The sequence below is a fragment of the Nicotiana tomentosiformis genome, chromosome 7 (assembly GCF_000390325.3).
Source record: "Nicotiana tomentosiformis chromosome 7, ASM39032v3, whole genome shotgun sequence".
Taxonomy (NCBI): Eukaryota; Viridiplantae; Streptophyta; class Magnoliopsida; order Solanales; family Solanaceae; genus Nicotiana; species Nicotiana tomentosiformis.
The window spans coordinates 18,843,530-18,860,765 of NC_090818.1; the positions used below are offsets into that span (position 1 = coordinate 18,843,530).

General features: G+C 39.5%; 2 protein-coding genes across 2 annotated transcripts; both read right to left on the minus strand.

Annotated features, from left to right (window-relative positions):
* Positions 1-1,564: 1,564 nt before the first annotated feature.
* On the minus strand, positions 1,565-3,482 carry LOC104115728 (transcription factor bHLH117-like). The gene has a single exon (XM_009626419.4). The coding sequence runs from the start codon at positions 2,930-2,932 to the stop codon at positions 1,859-1,861; it is 1,074 nt and encodes a 357-aa protein (XP_009624714.1). The 5' UTR covers positions 2,933-3,482; the 3' UTR covers positions 1,565-1,858.
* A 280-nt stretch (positions 3,483-3,762) lies between these two features.
* LOC104115729 (histone-lysine N-methyltransferase ATXR3) lies at positions 3,763-16,144 on the minus strand. The gene is made up of 20 exons (XM_009626420.4): positions 15,860-16,144; positions 13,191-15,680; positions 13,018-13,074; positions 11,426-12,559; positions 10,631-10,992; positions 9,782-10,315; positions 9,602-9,702; positions 7,414-8,464; positions 7,244-7,315; positions 6,982-7,092; positions 6,792-6,892; positions 6,540-6,639; positions 6,339-6,434; positions 5,960-6,127; positions 5,753-5,878; positions 5,594-5,647; positions 5,251-5,498; positions 5,060-5,168; positions 4,666-4,968; positions 3,763-4,167 (listed from the first exon to the last, which is right to left on the minus strand). The coding sequence occupies exons 2-20, from the start codon at positions 15,511-15,513 to the stop codon at positions 3,991-3,993; spliced, it is 7,227 nt and encodes a 2,408-aa protein (XP_009624715.1). The 5' UTR covers positions 15,514-15,680; positions 15,860-16,144; the 3' UTR covers positions 3,763-3,990.
* Positions 16,145-17,236: the final 1,092 nt, after the last annotated feature.

Here is a 17,236-nt window from a genome sequence, read left to right on the forward strand (position 1 = left end):
CTCCATTGCATCAATTATACTCCATTTTTTCTCCCATAAAATCAAACTTCCAACAAGAAAGCATCATGGATTGCTCTGATTTCATGATTCAAAGAAAGTACTCCTAGTTATTATTATTCTTTTAACTGTTTGATTACATCATGTTCTGTCTTTCCCTGAAATGTGGTTATTGGTTCCTTGCTAGTTATTCTCTTACCTTCTTATGCTTTTCTGCCCTATCCATCATTCTACACGTTTTTGGTGATCCATGCTTGCTTGAACATTTTTTAAAAGATGGCAATTGACCTTTCACACATTTGAGAACATTTTTGCTTACAAGTGTCTATCCTTGTCTAATAATCAAGGAAAACATATTTGTTAAGTTTTCCCCAGCAGCCAACTCCACTTAAATGGCGTTTTGATTTGAAAACTGCCTGGCAATGGTAGAGAAAACCCTCAATTGAATCCCATGGACACTCAGAAACCTTTTCAAGTGCAGCACATCATTTGTTTGATTTATCTTGTATTCTCCATTTATACAGCAATTTTCTCTTTTCCTCTATTTGTTGGTTTGTCTTTTAAGTTGATTTGCTCTCTGATCGCAAACGATGGAGGAGTCATTTGGGAGTTTGACAAATGAATACTGGATTTTGTCTCAACGGTTTCGATTCTTACCTTTCCAGTTGCTCTATTTGTGCCAAGGAGTTCGCATGGCTCGGATAGCTGAATTTTGAATCCATTAGTACATGATTATTAATCTTTCTTTTGCATCCAAACCAATTTTGTAGCAATATATTTCAAGAGAAGTGATAAACATAATTGAAGCAGCACGGTCAGTGAAGATTGCTTGGATTTAAACGTCGTAGTTGTATATTTCAGGAGGATTGTGTTGGGATCAGCAAATTCTACCGAAATATTAGGTTATATAACGCATTGATGGCTTAACATTTGAAGAAAAGAAATACTTTAGGGAAGTAGCCTTCCTGAGAATTCTGTTTCCTCTGCTTTTATTGATCAGTGGATAGTAATATTAGCTGTGGGTTGTGGAGCAGTTGAACATTGATGTAGCTATCTATATCCAAAGAGGTTCCCTTGCCAAATTTTCTGTTTTTTACAACGATCGCATGTGTTCAAACTTTTCCCTTCACATTTTTTTTCCTGCTAGAATATCATTTGAAGAGACCAAGTGGAAAAATACTGATCTGAAGGAAATTCGAGTATGCGAGTGTGTGTATTTAAATTTTAAATATACAATTTATATATTTAGACATTATATAAAACTAATGAGTATATTTTTTTACTACAAACTACACGTTTAGAAATTTCATAAAAACACAATTAAGATAAGACGGTTTGATTTTGTCCATATAATAATAGTTTCAATCTTGTTCTCTTTTGAAGAAAGGTAGTACGCAACTTATATTGAATAATATCATTTCCGAGAAAAAAATATTTTCATCTTAGTATCCTCTTCAATTTTCATGCTAAAAGTTGGGGTAGTTTTTTTAACCGATGCTAAAATAGCTGGACATCATCTACCATAATGGGGTTGAGGGTTTAGAATCCAATAGATAAAGCCTAAAGGTGAAGAAGTTGCCAAAAGCGATTCATATCACGTGCTTACATGTAATGATTAGCAAAAGAGAATAATAGACTGAAAGCTAATACTACTACTCGTCTACTGATCCTAAGTCCTAACGGCTAACACTACTTCCCTTTCCAAACAACTGATTCCTATTCAATGTAGTTCCTAATTCTCACACATCTACAGATTTTTCCTTTACTCATATAGCCTATATTTTCACTTTCTCTCAGAGAGAAAAAAAAAAAAAAGGATCAGTTTAATATTCAAATTAAAGCACCTGGGTAATGGTCTGGCTTAAGAGAACATGCCGGAGTAAAACAGCATTTGGCGGTACAAAGCGCTCCTCTGAGCAATTTTCCTGAGCTGAAGTAACTGCTCAGCCGAGTAAACACAGCAGCCTTTGGAGTACAGATACGTCTGAGCCACAGGCGAGTTCAGTACCACCTGTAAAAGCTGCTGCCTATCCAGCCTCGCCAATGGCCCATAAAAACTATTCGCCTTCACTTCGTTTACATAGCTGGATTTTGCATTTCTGTCCTCAGAACCAGAGGAAGACGACGAAGCACCTCCTTCTACCAGCACAGGCATACTCTGTAAGACTCTAACCTGCGCCTGTAGGAACTTGACGTATTTGTACGCCTCTCCTAGCATTGTCGCCGTATCCATTTTTTTGTCCCATGGCAACAGCTTCTCCAGAGATCGTGTTTTCTCGCTTAGCTTCTGTCTTCTTATTCGAGTTGTAGATGAAGCATAAGGAGACTGTTTGCAGCTTTTTGGCATGGTGAGCTGGTTACTCATGAGTACTTGTGAATTAACAGGTTCGACTCGGTTTACAGTGGACGATGAGTCACCGAGGTGGAAATCCAAATAGTTTGGCATTTCTAGGCAACGGAGATCTGGAAGACGGCCGTAGCCCAAGCCGCCGTCGTCGGAGATACTGTTAGAGAAGTAGTTGAACGGCGGCTCATTCAAAAATATCTCGTTGTTGTACGGATACAACTGGAGATTATCCGTTACTGGTTCCAGCTTCGGTAATTTCAGCTTTTGATCAGCATCGAGAATACTCTCTGTCTCCTTAAGCCATGGAAAATCTCGAGTAGTAGAGAAATCAAAAGTCGCCGAACTTTGCTGCATTTGAGAAGCAGCAGCGGCGTATGGTATATCGTTTGCGAGAGAAGGGTGGAAATATGAAAGTGATAGAGGTTTCACTTCTTCGCCGTGATTGTAGTGGTCGAGGCTCAAACTCAAAACGGACTGATAGCTCAGGCCGTTGTACAAGCCGTTGATGAAGGCTTCATCAGACGCCATAAGTGGCAGAAACGCTTCTCCGGCATTGAACTCCGGTTGAAGTAGAGGTTTTCTCTCCATAGCTCACAGAAAACACGCACTCAACAAACTTCTCACATACACGCAGAAAGACACGGGGGGGAAATGAAAGAGATGATTCTATAAAATGATGGTATCTGTGATTCTGCATCTCGTTGCTGTGTGTACATATATACTGCTACGAGGGGCTAAGGGACACGTGGCGGCAAACGAATAGAGGCATATAACTGACAAGTAGCTGTGATTACTGTTGAGTCTGTCTCTAGTTGTACTATGCCGTTTCATTTGAATTTCTTTTCTTTTTACAAGTTTTTGGCGGGTTATTTTTCGGCCGTTAGATGGACTTTGATCCAACGGTGGAAACGTAGGCTTGCGGTTGGCTCGTGCCATAGTGTGGAAAAATCCTCATCCGATGTTAGCTCATCTGGATAAGGGTTAAAATAGAAATTGAAGTGAAACAGAAAAAAGGAAAGGGAATGATTATGTTGGGATTCGGGTACACGTCACTGTAGAAAGTACTGTTTTACAGGACCTGGATCTGGCAAATACGGTTTCTGATGACTGGACACCAAAAAATTAGCGTTATCCTTGTGAGCTGTGTGTACGTGGTGGTGTGGGGTGGGGGGGGGGGGGGGGGGGATCTATACCACCTTTTAAGAGATTTCAGCAAGAATTGACAATTTTTTTGAACTCAAAAGAACCAAATTATTTCACCTAAAACGATAAAATGCAGCTTACCCATGACGGTTAGTAAATAGTATGAAGTTGAATAGATTCTCTTCGTTTGTGTCACTAACCCACGTACCTTACACTCAAATATACACGTCCATCTGACAACAAAGTTGCTCTTGTCATTTCCATCTAATTAAAGATTAGGAACTAACTCATTCACTAATTTTCTTTTCCATAATAAAGAATTACATGTTACAAAACTGCTCAAGAATGAAAGACTGAATAAAACTGTACATAAGAATCAAGTGAGGAAAAAACACGAAATCAGGGACTCTAATTGCATACTAACAGCTTGAACACTTTTCTCTAAGGAATTAGTATCCTACACAGCAGCATTCTAATGCTGCTCTCCTGATGCCTGCAAAATTTCATCTATCCCACATGGCCTGAAAGATTGCAGGTCTATGCTTCAGCCAATGTACCATTTCCCTTTCTAGTGGAGCCTTGTTTAAAATAGCATCCAGCATAGGACTGCCAAATACTTTGGGACTACTCTTAAATGACCATATCCGATCTTTTGGCCATGGTCTCTGGGGTTGCTTCTCCTGGCAAAAGAATATATCTCGCATTAAGTGGAAGCAACTTAGTATAATAATTGAACTGTTGAAATCGACTGAAGCTACACTTCAAGTATATCATTTCCACTTAAAAGCAAGTAGCATAACCTCCTACTAATTAATAACTTCCTACGTGGGTAACAATATTCACTGGTTGCTCCATGTTGCCTACTAAATTTTAGGTTAGATGCTAGACTTTTGCCGAGATAAACAATGAGATACTTTGGTAAGAAAATTCACACCAAGAAAGAAGAGCACAGTCCAAAACAGCATAGCAACCAACAACCAGGACACTGATATTCTAGAGTACTCCAAAAGGATGTTAGGCATGTTACGATCAGAAGGCATTCACCTACTAAAACATATACATCTAGCTGTCGGTTTCTTTTGCATATAGCTTCTGGCATATCCACCCGTAGGTTTCTTTAGCAAAACACACTACACAAAATAAAGAGGTTGCTCTGCTGAAATTAATATAAAGCGTACCATTCTAGATAGCATGAACTTCACAGTCCTTGGGCCGTAAACACGTTGGCGGGACGGCTTCTGAACTTTAGCATAAAAAGATCCAGCTTCAGGTAAAGACAAGCAACCCCTGCTCGCCCTGAAAAGGCAATTATCTGGATCTGCATTTGCTTGGTTATACCAATAAATCAGCTGTCCTAAGCAATAATTCTCGCCATATGTCTTGCGATACTCGTGAACACCAGGCCCCAGCTTATCAGTGTATTTGGGTCCCAGGTCTAAAGGACTTATATATACAGGAGGTGAAGTTACAGTCTTGTATTCCTGCAAAGAGAGAAGATATACAGGTCAAAACCAACACAATGTCCAGTGAAAATGATATGCAAAAGAAGTTTCAATAGGATAAAGCACATACTCGTATTCTAAAAAAACACTTTGTGTAAGCATATAAATGAATCAAGTCAGCAGCAGCGTCATGTCGACATTTGTATGAACATGGAAGATCTCGGACCTCATCTCTTAACCTAGAACAAGAAACAGCAAGTCAAGAAATTTGTTTTTTGATAAAAAGTGCATAGCTAGGACACCATGGATGACACCACTCACCATATTAAAGATTTTCGAAGGCCCGTCTCAAGATCATCTGACCTGGATGGATCATGAGCTCGAATCTTGGCCTTGAGATCATTTAGCATACTATCTTCCAAATGAGGAGCCACGCATTGAAGAAGCTCCTCAACAAGAGACCCCTCTCCTCTCCAGATAAAAGAAACAGCTTCTTCCGAACTGAGCCTCTCAAGAGGAGGGGGAGCTTTTTCCGGGTCACCAAAAACGCATCTCATTACATAACGCACCTGCCAAAGCACCCAGCAACTCTTAGATTTCACTGGCCATTCTCTAAACAAGAAAAATGAAAGGAAAGACTTGGTCAAAAAGGAGAAAGACAAACCTTGTCAAGTGTCAGAGCCAAGTTCTGAAGCCTTTGGTTGTAAACACCCTCAGCCTGTATCATTCAAGAAAGATTATACAGAGAAAAGAAACCAACGCACATGCAGATGGAGATGGGAATATAAACCAAGTATAAAACTCCAGCTGACAGCATCCTTACCTGAATCTCAGATTCGTTCTTCTCTACTTCCAAACAAATATCTGAAAAGTATTTCTTCTTCTCTTCTAAATTATGCTTAAGTATCTCATCAGGAAGTTTCGTCCTCTCAAAATTGATAAATCTCACCTTCAACAACAATAGATAATTCAGAAAATGCACAGAGATGATACAATGGTAATCCATAATCAATTCGGTGCAAAAGCATACCAAATGAGCTGAATAAGCAATCAACCAATTTGGCAAACCAGCAAGCAAACAACTTCCAAGTCCAGCTTTACCAAGATCAATATAATCTTCTTCAGAAACTGAATTCACTTCACATGCCTCTAGCATCAGCTGGTGTCGGTCAAGTAACCCATGGTACTCCTGGAGCACCTGCAGACAGACAAGTGGAACTGCTGAAAAGGCATGAAAAACTGAATCCAACAAATGTGATAGCACTGGAACAATAGGCGTCCATCGTAATGATTTAAGCATGCTATGTTAAGCACAAAAAGTGAAAATTCTAAAACACCAAAAACCTCAGTAAGAGCTTAAGGAGCTCCCTAGACCGAGATAGTTCATCAAAATTAGATGTAGAATGTACCTTCAGAAAGGCCCCTTCGCCTGTAAGATTCAGGTAACTTCCACGGCAAACCTGGCTGCCGCATAAACAGACGGAAGCTTCATACTCTTCTTTACTCTGTAGCATGAAACATCATCATTTAACAAAAATTATCCACAAAAGAGAAAAGAAAAAGGCTCTACCTTCAAGCTAAACAGATCCTCAACATATTCTAAAACTCACCTCTGTAACAGAATTGTAATCAAAAGTGACCTCTTCACCATATGCAATTGGACGTACGCTATAAATTCCAATCTGATACTGACCATCAACAGCTGTTACTCTGCTCACAAAAAGGTACATAAGTATCACGAGAAAGATGTTAGTTGAAATCCGGTAAGGGGAAAGAAAGAGGGATAATACATAAAACACATATACACACACACAACACCTCTTAAGGGAAACCATAATACTAGAGCGAAGGACAAAACTTACTTTGCTTCACAATTAGGTCTGCACGAGTGACAAATTCGACTAGCATAGTTTGCTTTGTGCATTGCATCAACAACAACTAGATCATACCCATCAGCATCACCCTAACAAGAGAAATTATTAATAGGGTTGGAGAAAAACGTTTGAAGATAAAAACAGAAAAGAATGAACCCTCCATATCAACCAATGATACCTTTGGCCTCTCAAGATATATATTGTAAAATTCTGGTGCAGGATCATTGTTATTCCTCTGCAAGGAGCGAATTCCATCTTGCTTTTCAAACCACTTCCAAGCAGGATAAACCTGTATGTCTCGTTAAGAGATATATGAATTCAGGTCATCTTTCAGAATGCATGATCACTTCTCAAAGCATCATTAAGCAAAAGGATACTCAGAAAAGCTGGAGGAATGGGTAGGTATAAATATAATCAAGAATTAAACATTTTGTTCTTACCTCCCCCAAGAATTCGACGACAAAATCCTCCTCACTGAAGCCACCTTCTTTGTTGCACACAACCCCAAGACCCTGACAGACACATCCATCAAATGTTGGAAGAAAGGATGTGCATTTAGTAAAAGGCCCAAAATGTAAAATTGATACCTACTAGTATTTGTGATCCTCACCTTTCTATAGGCAACATAATTGTCCTCCGCACGAGTATCAATGGCCTTCAGGATGAATTGACATAACCGTACAGTTCTCTTGTCCTGATTTTCGTCTGCACTTAACAGAATCTCTTCGAAAACAGGCTTCAGAGGATACATCATTGGTGTGTGACTGCCAGTGAAGCGCCTAACTTGCTTGTTAAGAGTACGAAGGAGCACATCTTCAATAAACAAATGCTTGTCCAGGAGAGACCAATCCGATTCATCAGGCATGGAATCGAGAAGAAGATTATGAGTGTATGGATCAATACCATAGACTTCCTGCTCAATCACCTCATCTCCAAGCATTTTCCTTGGTTTATAATCCTTCACTTCAGGAATTTCCATATCAGACTCCTCAGTGCCATTCTTCTGTGCACTAAGCTTCTCAGCATAATCCTCCGGCAAAGAAACCAGCATCTTTCTTTTCACTTCTTTCTCATCGGCGACAATAACATAATGATCAATGACTTCATATTTCCTTGTTACCGGAGGAACCAAGCTGGCCTTTGTCATGCGAGCACCCCATTCGCGATCATCAGCCAAAGAATCAAACCCATCATCTGGAGTGAAATAAGTTTCTTTTGATTCTGCAGTTCCACATTCTGATCTTAAATCCAAGTCACTTTCTGTCTCTGAAGCAGTACTCTCGCTATCACTTGTGGTATCACCAGAAGATCTGCCAAGATCATCAGATGTTTCGCTTCCTGAATCTAAGGATTTTACACTCAACTTGGATAAACGTCTTTTGATTTCTCGGTCACTGGCAAACTCCCCATAGTCAGAAACACCATTGACATAGGAAGATCCATTGCTTCTGCTGAAGTATTTCTTTTCATACATTCTAGCAGGATTCTTTTTGTACTTTGTTGTACTAGAAGAGAAACCTGGAGGTGACTCATCTTTCCAAGTCTTCATCATCTCATCTCTTGTACAAAATGGCTTGGGACCTTCTTCCAAACTAGTAGCAAGACGGATAAATGATGCAATAATGTGATTCATGTCTTTGGCATCACCACGATTTTTAGATCTGAGCCGCAGCATATCAATAAAAATTATCACAAATTATGTTAAAATAGAACAATAGTGCCAAACCAATAACAGAACAATTTTCCCACAAATACTAACAATTCAAGTATGTGATTCCTCCATAACCACCTTACCCTTCATGCATCAGCCAAAAAGAGGGAAAGGCGCAAAACCTAAAACAGAAAAATGCAGTTTTAGCCTTGGAAAACATTGTGGAAGACAAAGCATCCCCTAGAACATGGAACATGTCACTCTGTTCGTTAATGTGCTTGGGGTGCACTGGGTACATCGAGCAATATTGGCAGTGGCTATAATCAGTTGACATGGGCAGAGAATGAAGAAGCAGCTTAAAGACGGTAGGAACACTGTCCCTCTATGCATTTCTCGTCAGGATGGAAGGAATAAATTTCAGATGTTTTGAAAACAAATACACAGCAGTACACTTGGTTAAATTAGAGCCTAACAGTTCTGTACTCTAGGTGTAACATCAAGATTGACTGATGTAAATACTTTTGACGACGTTCTAGGTTCCTCAATTGTCTGAAGGAAATGAAAGTCGTTTTGATGTACGTACTAGCTCCCTCGTTGCACATTTAGCCTTCAGTAAGAGTGTGCAGTCACTCAAATCCTAAAGAAACAAGGCTTTAATTGTTCCATAAACCCAGGACTCATGACGAATGTGAACCATTGTCTATAGGAGTATTTCATCTTTTAGGTCTCATCTTTAACAGGGAATAGTGATTTTATCAGATCCATACTCCTTTAGGAACATACTATTCCTTAAAAATAGAGATCTAAACACAAATATGCCTCTTTTGAAAAGGCGATCACTATTGATCACAGGTTGACGAAGTTACTAGAATTTAGCTAGTTTTGTTTATTATTCGACTAAATTGACACAGTTTCCTGAAGTTAATTTGGGAACAACTGAGAGAGGATTAATACAGTTGATCCCGAGTCGTTAGGGATTGAGTCGTAGTTGACTGATTGATTGAGTAGAGGAATCAAAGGTACAAATAGGATATAATAGAGGGACCAAATATGCATTTTTCTCCCAAAACAGAAAAGTCACAATTCAGCTATTGCAAAGACCCAGTGACACTAAAGAATCATACACAATACGTAATATGAAACTTACTTTAGTGCATCCCGGCACATTCGACTTATATCCTCTTTGGCAGAGCTCAAGCCACGGCTAGCATAATATCCGCTTTTGATTTTCTCCTCAATTCCTCGAACCTAAAGGAAAGGTGGACAAGGTTTAGAAGCATCTCAAACAGTATTTTAAAGCAGCTAAGCAAAGAGGATATAATAGTACCTTTGGAACAAAAAACTCGAAAGTATTTTCCTTCATTATCTCCCTTAGACTTGAAGCGAGAAATTCTTTCATCCTCTTGAAACCATTTCTCGATTTTCTCATTGCCAAATGCCTCAATTGGGCATCCCTAGACAGAATGGAGGAGGACTTTCGAGCATCAAAAACCTTCGCACGTTTATACAAGCTTCGGCGGAACAACTGGTTGGCAGACTCTCTCTTTTCTGAATTTTCCAAATAGTCCCTCAGTCCAATTGAATCATCCATCTGATTCTCCTGACTATTAAAAGTTCTATAGGATGATGAAGTTTTATCAGAAATGTTCTTGAGGCTCTTTACTTTCAAATTTGAGCTCCTGCTTCTAATCCAGTTAACATTTGGAAACTTAACAGCAACATCTTCAAGTTGGCTGCAACCTCTAATATCTATATAGGATAAACAAGAGAATGAATGAAGAACATCCTCAAGCATTCTGGGAGTTATGCCAGTACAGTCACGCAAAACCAAGAAAGTTATCTTTTCTTTGTTGTAACCATTCTGCAAAATGACGGAAAAAAAAAAAAAAAATGTGTTACTCTTGAAGGAATCATAATTTCTTGACAAGTTTCTACTTTCTTAAAATATTTCCAATTAGGGAGCTAGTAGGAGCTACTTTCTTAATGTTTGTTGCTACTGCTTCTTTTTCATCTTTACTTAGCCGAGGGTCTATCGGAAACAGCCTCTCTACCTTCACAAGGTAGGGGTAAGGCTGCGTACGCACTACCCTCCCCAGACCCCACTTGTTGGTATTGTTGTTAGGGAGCTAGTAGGAGAAGAGATGAGCAGTCCAATGCCATGAAAGCAAAAGCATACCATTATTTTCAGCATTGTGGAATCAGTGCAACTGGAAGCAACAGATAGCAGGTCAACCTGACTGGAGATACCCTTATAAATCTTTACTGTGGATCTCCAATGCTTACAAGTCAAAGCAGCATAAGCAAGAGATTTAACATCAGCTTTAAGGAAATGAAAGATCCGAGCAAGCACACGACCATCCAGTAGACCCCAGCTTCCACTTTCGATTCCAGGTTTGGTAATGGTTTCTCTATTGAAAGTTTCATCACCACATAAGTCATCAAATTGGCATTCATCATTCTGGAATCCTGATATGTCCTCTTCCATTTCATACTCTTCTTCACTTCCATGAAACCTCGCCTTTTTGCTGGCACGGAAATCTGTCAGGTAGAGATACTTAAGAGAATCAGAAGTAACATACAAAGAGGGGAGAAAAACAGACAGAGAAAGAAGAATTAGTTCAGTAATCAGAGTCTTTTGTGTCACAATAGGCCACATTATAAAGAATATGTAACTGCCATTAGAATATAATTTGTGAATCGCACAAGCATGTCTTATTCTGAATCCAGGTTGGCTTTGTGACTTTTTTACATAATTCGGAACAAAAATAGTCTTTCAAATCACAAATGCATACAAGGACATGAAGGAAGGACCGAAGGGGAGGATGAGGTCCAAAGAAATTGAGGAAAGAAGCAGCCCATACATGCAGCAAAGTTGTAACAGAAAGTGGGTACATGAATTAGACATTATAGAGAACCAATCACTTTACAATGAAAGCAAACAAGGGAATCTTCCGGAGCATGGACCACATACCTGGATTGCTCTCTTTCTTTGGTTGTCTTGCATTTATCCAGGGATCTAGGACCTCATTAATAGCAGCCGCAAGTTCCCTACTCTTGTAAGACTTCATTACCAACTCGTGAAGCTTTCCTCGGGTATACCCAATAAACTGAGGGTGTATGCCTTGGAATGTGCAGGGAACACCACTAGGTGCACTTTGTAGAGAACTCGTCAACTCTGACACAGAAGCTCCAAGAGTCTCACTAGGTGTTTGGCACATCTTTGAAAGATCAGATGTCTTTGCACTAGAAGCAACTGGGACCCAGATCTTATCCACCTTTCTGACAGCACTGCTATTTTCTGGTATAACACCTTGATCAACCAATACCTGCAACTCAATCAACGAGAAAGGCCCTCTTTCATGCCCAGCACCATCAAGGTAGTACCACTCACCTAAATGTAATTGTAACTCATCTGCTGAGCAAACACGATCCTTTGGAATATTTAAGGGCGCGCTGCTCTTACGGGAACCATGTGATTCTTGGTCCTGCCTGCTTTTCGAGTGATACATGCCTTCTTCTGACAACCTCTTAGTATCACCTGTCGCCACATATGGTCGTGATGACCTCTGAGGATGCCTATCCTTCCCTCTAACTTTAGTGCGAGGCTCAGATACAAATGACCCATGCTCCTTAACTACGCATGCATTTATCCTGATCACTGGAAGCATCATTCCTTTAATACCCCTTAACACTGGAGGTTTAGGTTGACTGGGTCTTCCGACAACATTACTATCATTCAACTCATCTGGAGAGAGAAAAGCCCATGATGGGAGATCAAGCCTTCTGCTGTGTGATGGATAATACAGTTCATCTTTCTGCAGCCATCTCGGGTCTTCAATCCCAGATTTTGACATGAGGCATAGAGGATAGCCATCATTAAGAACAAGCTTCTTTTTCCACAACTTATCTTGTGTACCTTCGTCATTTCTTTTCCAATCCCCACCCTTGCATGGCCACAGACCAGAAAACAATTCAGCAGTGTCACTGCAGCTTAAATCATTTTCCCTGTCACAGGATGACGGTACACTGGTCCTTGGTTCTGTGGATTCCTTCTGCGCCTCCGAACTAAACAAGCACTCATCAGAACTTTGAACACAGTGTTCGCCTACATAAGAGAAACCAATACATACTTAATCATAAAGTTCCTTATCTACAAGATGGAAATAAACTATACAGCCTATGCACACAAAATAATAGAACTTTACCCCTGCGGTTAAAGCAATCCAAAAGCATATAAAGAAAATGTCATGTTAAAGCTACCAGTCATGGAAAAACCAAGCTCCAGATATATCCAAGCGAAAACACATTTAGAAACAAAATAAACCAATCGCATAGCTCAAGTTTTGATACAGAAACCAGAAAGAATGTATATAACGAGTCTTTTATCCATAACAAAGATATTTATCATATTACTGACGTATTTTTGAATGCCCCACGAGCTAGATACTCCGACACCTAAGCTTCATTAAAAGATGACAAATAACTTCCTTTATCGAGAACACGGGAGAACAATACACCTTCATCCATATATAGAGTTGAAATAGAAACAAAAGAACCACTTACCTTCAGCACTTCCCCATTTCTCCCACTCCACATGCTCGAAGGACATTTGCAGCACTTCTGCAGCAAAGAATTGCAAAAAAGAAAAAGAAAAAGAAAAAAAATTAAGTGTTATAAGAAAAAAAACTTAAGCCCTGTTGTGAAAAGAGAGATAATTCTTGGAATGAATTACTCACCACCAATAATCTCAAGTTCCCTGCCAGGAATTACAGAAAATCCCTCTAATAGTGCCCCTACTCTCTCATCAATACGATGTTCGTCTGAAGGCTCAGATGCAGCCAAACTATCCGCATGACATGATACAATCTCTAACAAAGGGGCAAAGCTATCCTCACGTGCCAGATCATCGAATTGAGCTAGATCACCACTATCTGCCAACACATTACCAGGAGCCTCGGGAGGGCTCACCAACTGTGTAACAACATCTGAAACAACTGATGGAAAATTTACAGTTGCCATCGGGGAAACTGCATTCTCAACAGTAACCCACCTGTCACTATCTGCATGTTTGACAAAGTGGTCAGACACAATATATCCTTCTTCCGCCAGTGACTTCAGCTTGCATAATCTGGAAGGCCCCTGTTCCACGCCAAACTGATCAAGGTAATACCACTTTCCGGTGGCTCCTTCTGCCACAGTTGAAACATGTGGTGGGGTATTGCATATATCCATGTCTTCTTCCATAGAAGCCACCTCCTCAACAGCTCCATTTTCCTGTGGAAGCTCCAAGGTATTCACTGCAGGACATTGAGGCAGACCTTCATTGTTTACCGGATGATTGCCACTTTTAACAATTGAGCAGTTACTATTTTCAGGACAGCTTCCAACCTCAGAATCCTTAACAATTTGATCTTTCACACTCACATCCTTTTGGCTGCTGCACTTTCCTTCATGCCTTTTGCCTTCAAATTGATTTTCCCTTCTATCACTTGGTCCACTTTTCCGACCACTGTCTCGATGATAAACATTCCTACTCCGATCAAGTGGGGACCGCTCCACGAAGTTTGGTGTCCTGTCCCTACGATGATGGTGGCGGCCTTGATCTTGTGGGGACCACTCTGAATAACTAGGACTCCTGCTTCTGTGATCATAATGACGGCTCCGGTCATAAGGAGACCGACTGTGATCAAGGTGACGGCCTCGGTCATAGGGAGACTTTTCTAGGCGGGCTGGGCTCCTATCCCAGTTATCAAGATGGCGGGCTGGGCTCCGATCCCAGTTATCAAGATGACGGGCCCGGTCACGTGGGGACCTCTCCAAATGACGAGGACTGCTATTATGTCCGTCATAAGAACCTTTAGATGTCTCATAATGCCTGGAAGAATACCTGTCAGATGGAATGCTCCGGTTAGAAGGTGCATTCCTGTGCAACTTCTCAGTAGAGCGCCGCAAACCATGCTCTGCCGCGTATACAGCTCGACTTCCATCATCAGAAAGTTTCCTGCTTTTTGAACTTGAGAAGTCATCATACTCACCCCGGTACTTACGGTCACTTTTATCTGAATCAGTACCATGCCGTTTCAACCTATTAGCTGAAAAGTATTCTCTTGTATTGCCATTCTTCAGTTCGATCTTGGAAGAGCCTTCTTCTCCCACAATCTTGGAACTAATCCTTGGATTCCTTTCTGGAATGCTAGGTTCATATCTAGATAACCTTTTCACATGCTGAATTCCACCACTTCTATTACCAACATCTTTCTCCCCAGAATGCTTACCTGAAGAAGGTGGTGTCCATTCACGATCATTTCTCCATCCTTTGTCCTTGGCCGAAGGTGGCGTCCATTCATGATCATTTCTCCATCCTTTGTCCTTGGCAGAAGGTGGAGTCCATTCACGGTCGTTTCTCCATCCTTTGTCCTTGGCTAAAGGTGGCGTTGTCCATTCATGGTCCCCTTTCCAACCCTTATCCTTGGCAAAATCATGCCTGCGTGTTCTGCTATAGTTAAAATCATCTCTTGCAGCTGCCCCATCACCTTTCCGCCACCTATCAGGTACAAATTCACCTGGTTCATACCCGGGATTATCAAGCTCCCCTTTTCTGTTAGAAATATAGTCACCTTTCTCCCATTCCCCCTTGCGCCACCTTCCTTTGACAAAATCGCCCCTTTTAACATCAGATGCACTCTCCCCCTTCTCAATTTCACTCTTTATCTCATATTTTCGAGAAGAAGGCTTCTCAGGAGGAACAAATTCTCCGTTCTCAACAGGTAAAGTACCCAATTCACCTTCCTCGACTTCATCTTTACCAACGTCACCATTACACTCAATTTCTTTATTAATACCACTACTCTTGGAACTCAAGTTTACTCCTTTCTCCTTCTTCGTCTTCGTCATCTTACCATTCATCTTCTTCCTCACAGTTTTTGAAGTAGAATTTGCTGATGGAGGAGTACTGAAATTGTTGCTGCTGCTGCTGTTCTTACTCTTGCCTCCACAAACTGAGAAACGCTCCATAATATGCTGTTGTATAGGCACACATGCAACGCCTCCATCGCCCATGGAAAGCTCAGAGCTTCTCTATCCCACCGCCAAAACCGCAACACAGTCGCCAGAACCAAACCCTAATAATCTTTTTCTTCGCCAGGGTTGTCTATGCTCATGCTGCTCCCAAACAAATTCAAGTAATTCAGCTTGCACAATTCCAATCTCCGCAGGTGAAAAAAACCCTAGAAATCCACAAACAACAAAAAATATTAAACAATCGAAGAATCAACGCAAATCCATCAAATTAAGAACAAAAATAGAATGTAGGGTTTTGAAAGAACAGTATGTACAGTTGTAATTGAAAGATTAAATCATTGGGGAAAAAAACAGAAAGTTAGGGTTTAGAATGTGAAGAACATACCAGTTGAAATTGGGAGAGAGCTGAGTTGAGAGATCGAAAAGCAGAGCTGGGTCAAAGCTCCGAGTCGAATCGAAGAGTTGAATTAATAAGCTTTGAGGTTTGATTGTGTAGAGAGGAGGAAGGGCGGGGATCGAACGGAATTGTTGATTTCGCAGAGAGAAAGAAAAAAAAGAAAATACTCCTAGCAGATGACGAATCTCTATATTTCGCCTTCTCTTATTTATTTCTCTCTCTCTTTCACTGTATTGTGTAGATATATAATTTCTTTTTTGTTTTTTTAATTTCAAAGAATTTTCTGATTCGGGCTTTATTGGTATAAGGTGGGCTTTTGACCTGAGAAGAAACCTCTGGTCTATATTTACGTTGATTTGCCCCTTTTGTACTTCGTATTATTATTATGAAGGCGTTACTGGTAACAGATTCATTCTTGAAGTGGTGGTAATGCACAACTTCTTCTTCATACGGTTCGGGCAGCGGGCAGAGTTTATTTTCCAAATTTTTATTTTGCAATTGGTTTGACGCAAGCCCTTTGGCCATATTTGATGTTTCAAAACACTAAACTAGCGTTTGGACATAAATTTAATTGAAACTTTAAAAAATTAAAATTGTGTTGAAAAATAATTTTTTAAAGTTGAAGTTGTGTTTGGACATGCATTTTATTTGAAGAAAACTTGAAGTTTTGTGAGTGGAAGAACAAATTTCACCTAAAAACTGTCCTAAACTAGTTTTTGGGAATTTGAAATTTTTTTTCCCAAAACATGATCATATTTCATAAACAAATAATATTTTAAATTTTTTTTAAAAAAGTAAAGCCAAAATCTATGGCCAAACGAGAACTAAATTTCAGTATTGAAATATTTTTCTTAAAAAAATTTTAAAAGAAAATAATGATTATTCTTCACAAATTTTGATTTTTCTACTAAGTAGTAGTCATATTAATACACAATTGATCAATTTCAAATAATATGTTTAAATTTTCAAGGAGTACTTTTTTCAACATCAATGTCCAAATAACTATTTTGAATCCTCAATGATGCAGAAAAGAATATTTTTCCCTTTTCTAATTTTGTTATAAATGGAAGTAGCAAAAATATTGAATCTTGGATCTTAAAAAAGTTAAACATTTTGGTTAGTTGTTTCCGGCAGAAAGTACAACAGGTATTTTTCTTCTTTTGGATGTTTTAATTTAGGTTAAATATGTGTACAATTAAGTGTAGTTGTTATCGTTGTTTTGGCATAATAAAATATTAGTACATTTTCAACAAGATTATGAGTTATAGTGCAAGTTGAGTTCAATTAAATTCAATAGCTTTAACTAAGATTTTATATATGTGATAAATAAAAAATTATAAAATAAATACAAATAATATATTCTGA

Coding starts and splice junctions, on each gene's coding strand:
- LOC104115728 (XM_009626419.4), bottom strand. CDS start 2,932: ATGGAGAGAAAACCTCTACTTCAACCGGAGTTCAATGCCGGAGAAGCG.
- LOC104115729 (XM_009626420.4), bottom strand. CDS start 15,513: ATGGGCGATGGAGGCGTTGCATGTGTGCCTATACAACAGCATATTATG. Junction 6,893..6,981: donor TATATCTTGAGAGGCCAAAG/GTATCATTGGTT, acceptor TTCTCTTGTTAG/GGTGATGCTGATGGGTATGA. Junction 5,879..5,959: donor TTGCTTATTCAGCTCATTTG/GTATGCTTTTGC, acceptor TTGTTGTTGAAG/GTGAGATTTATCAATTTTGA.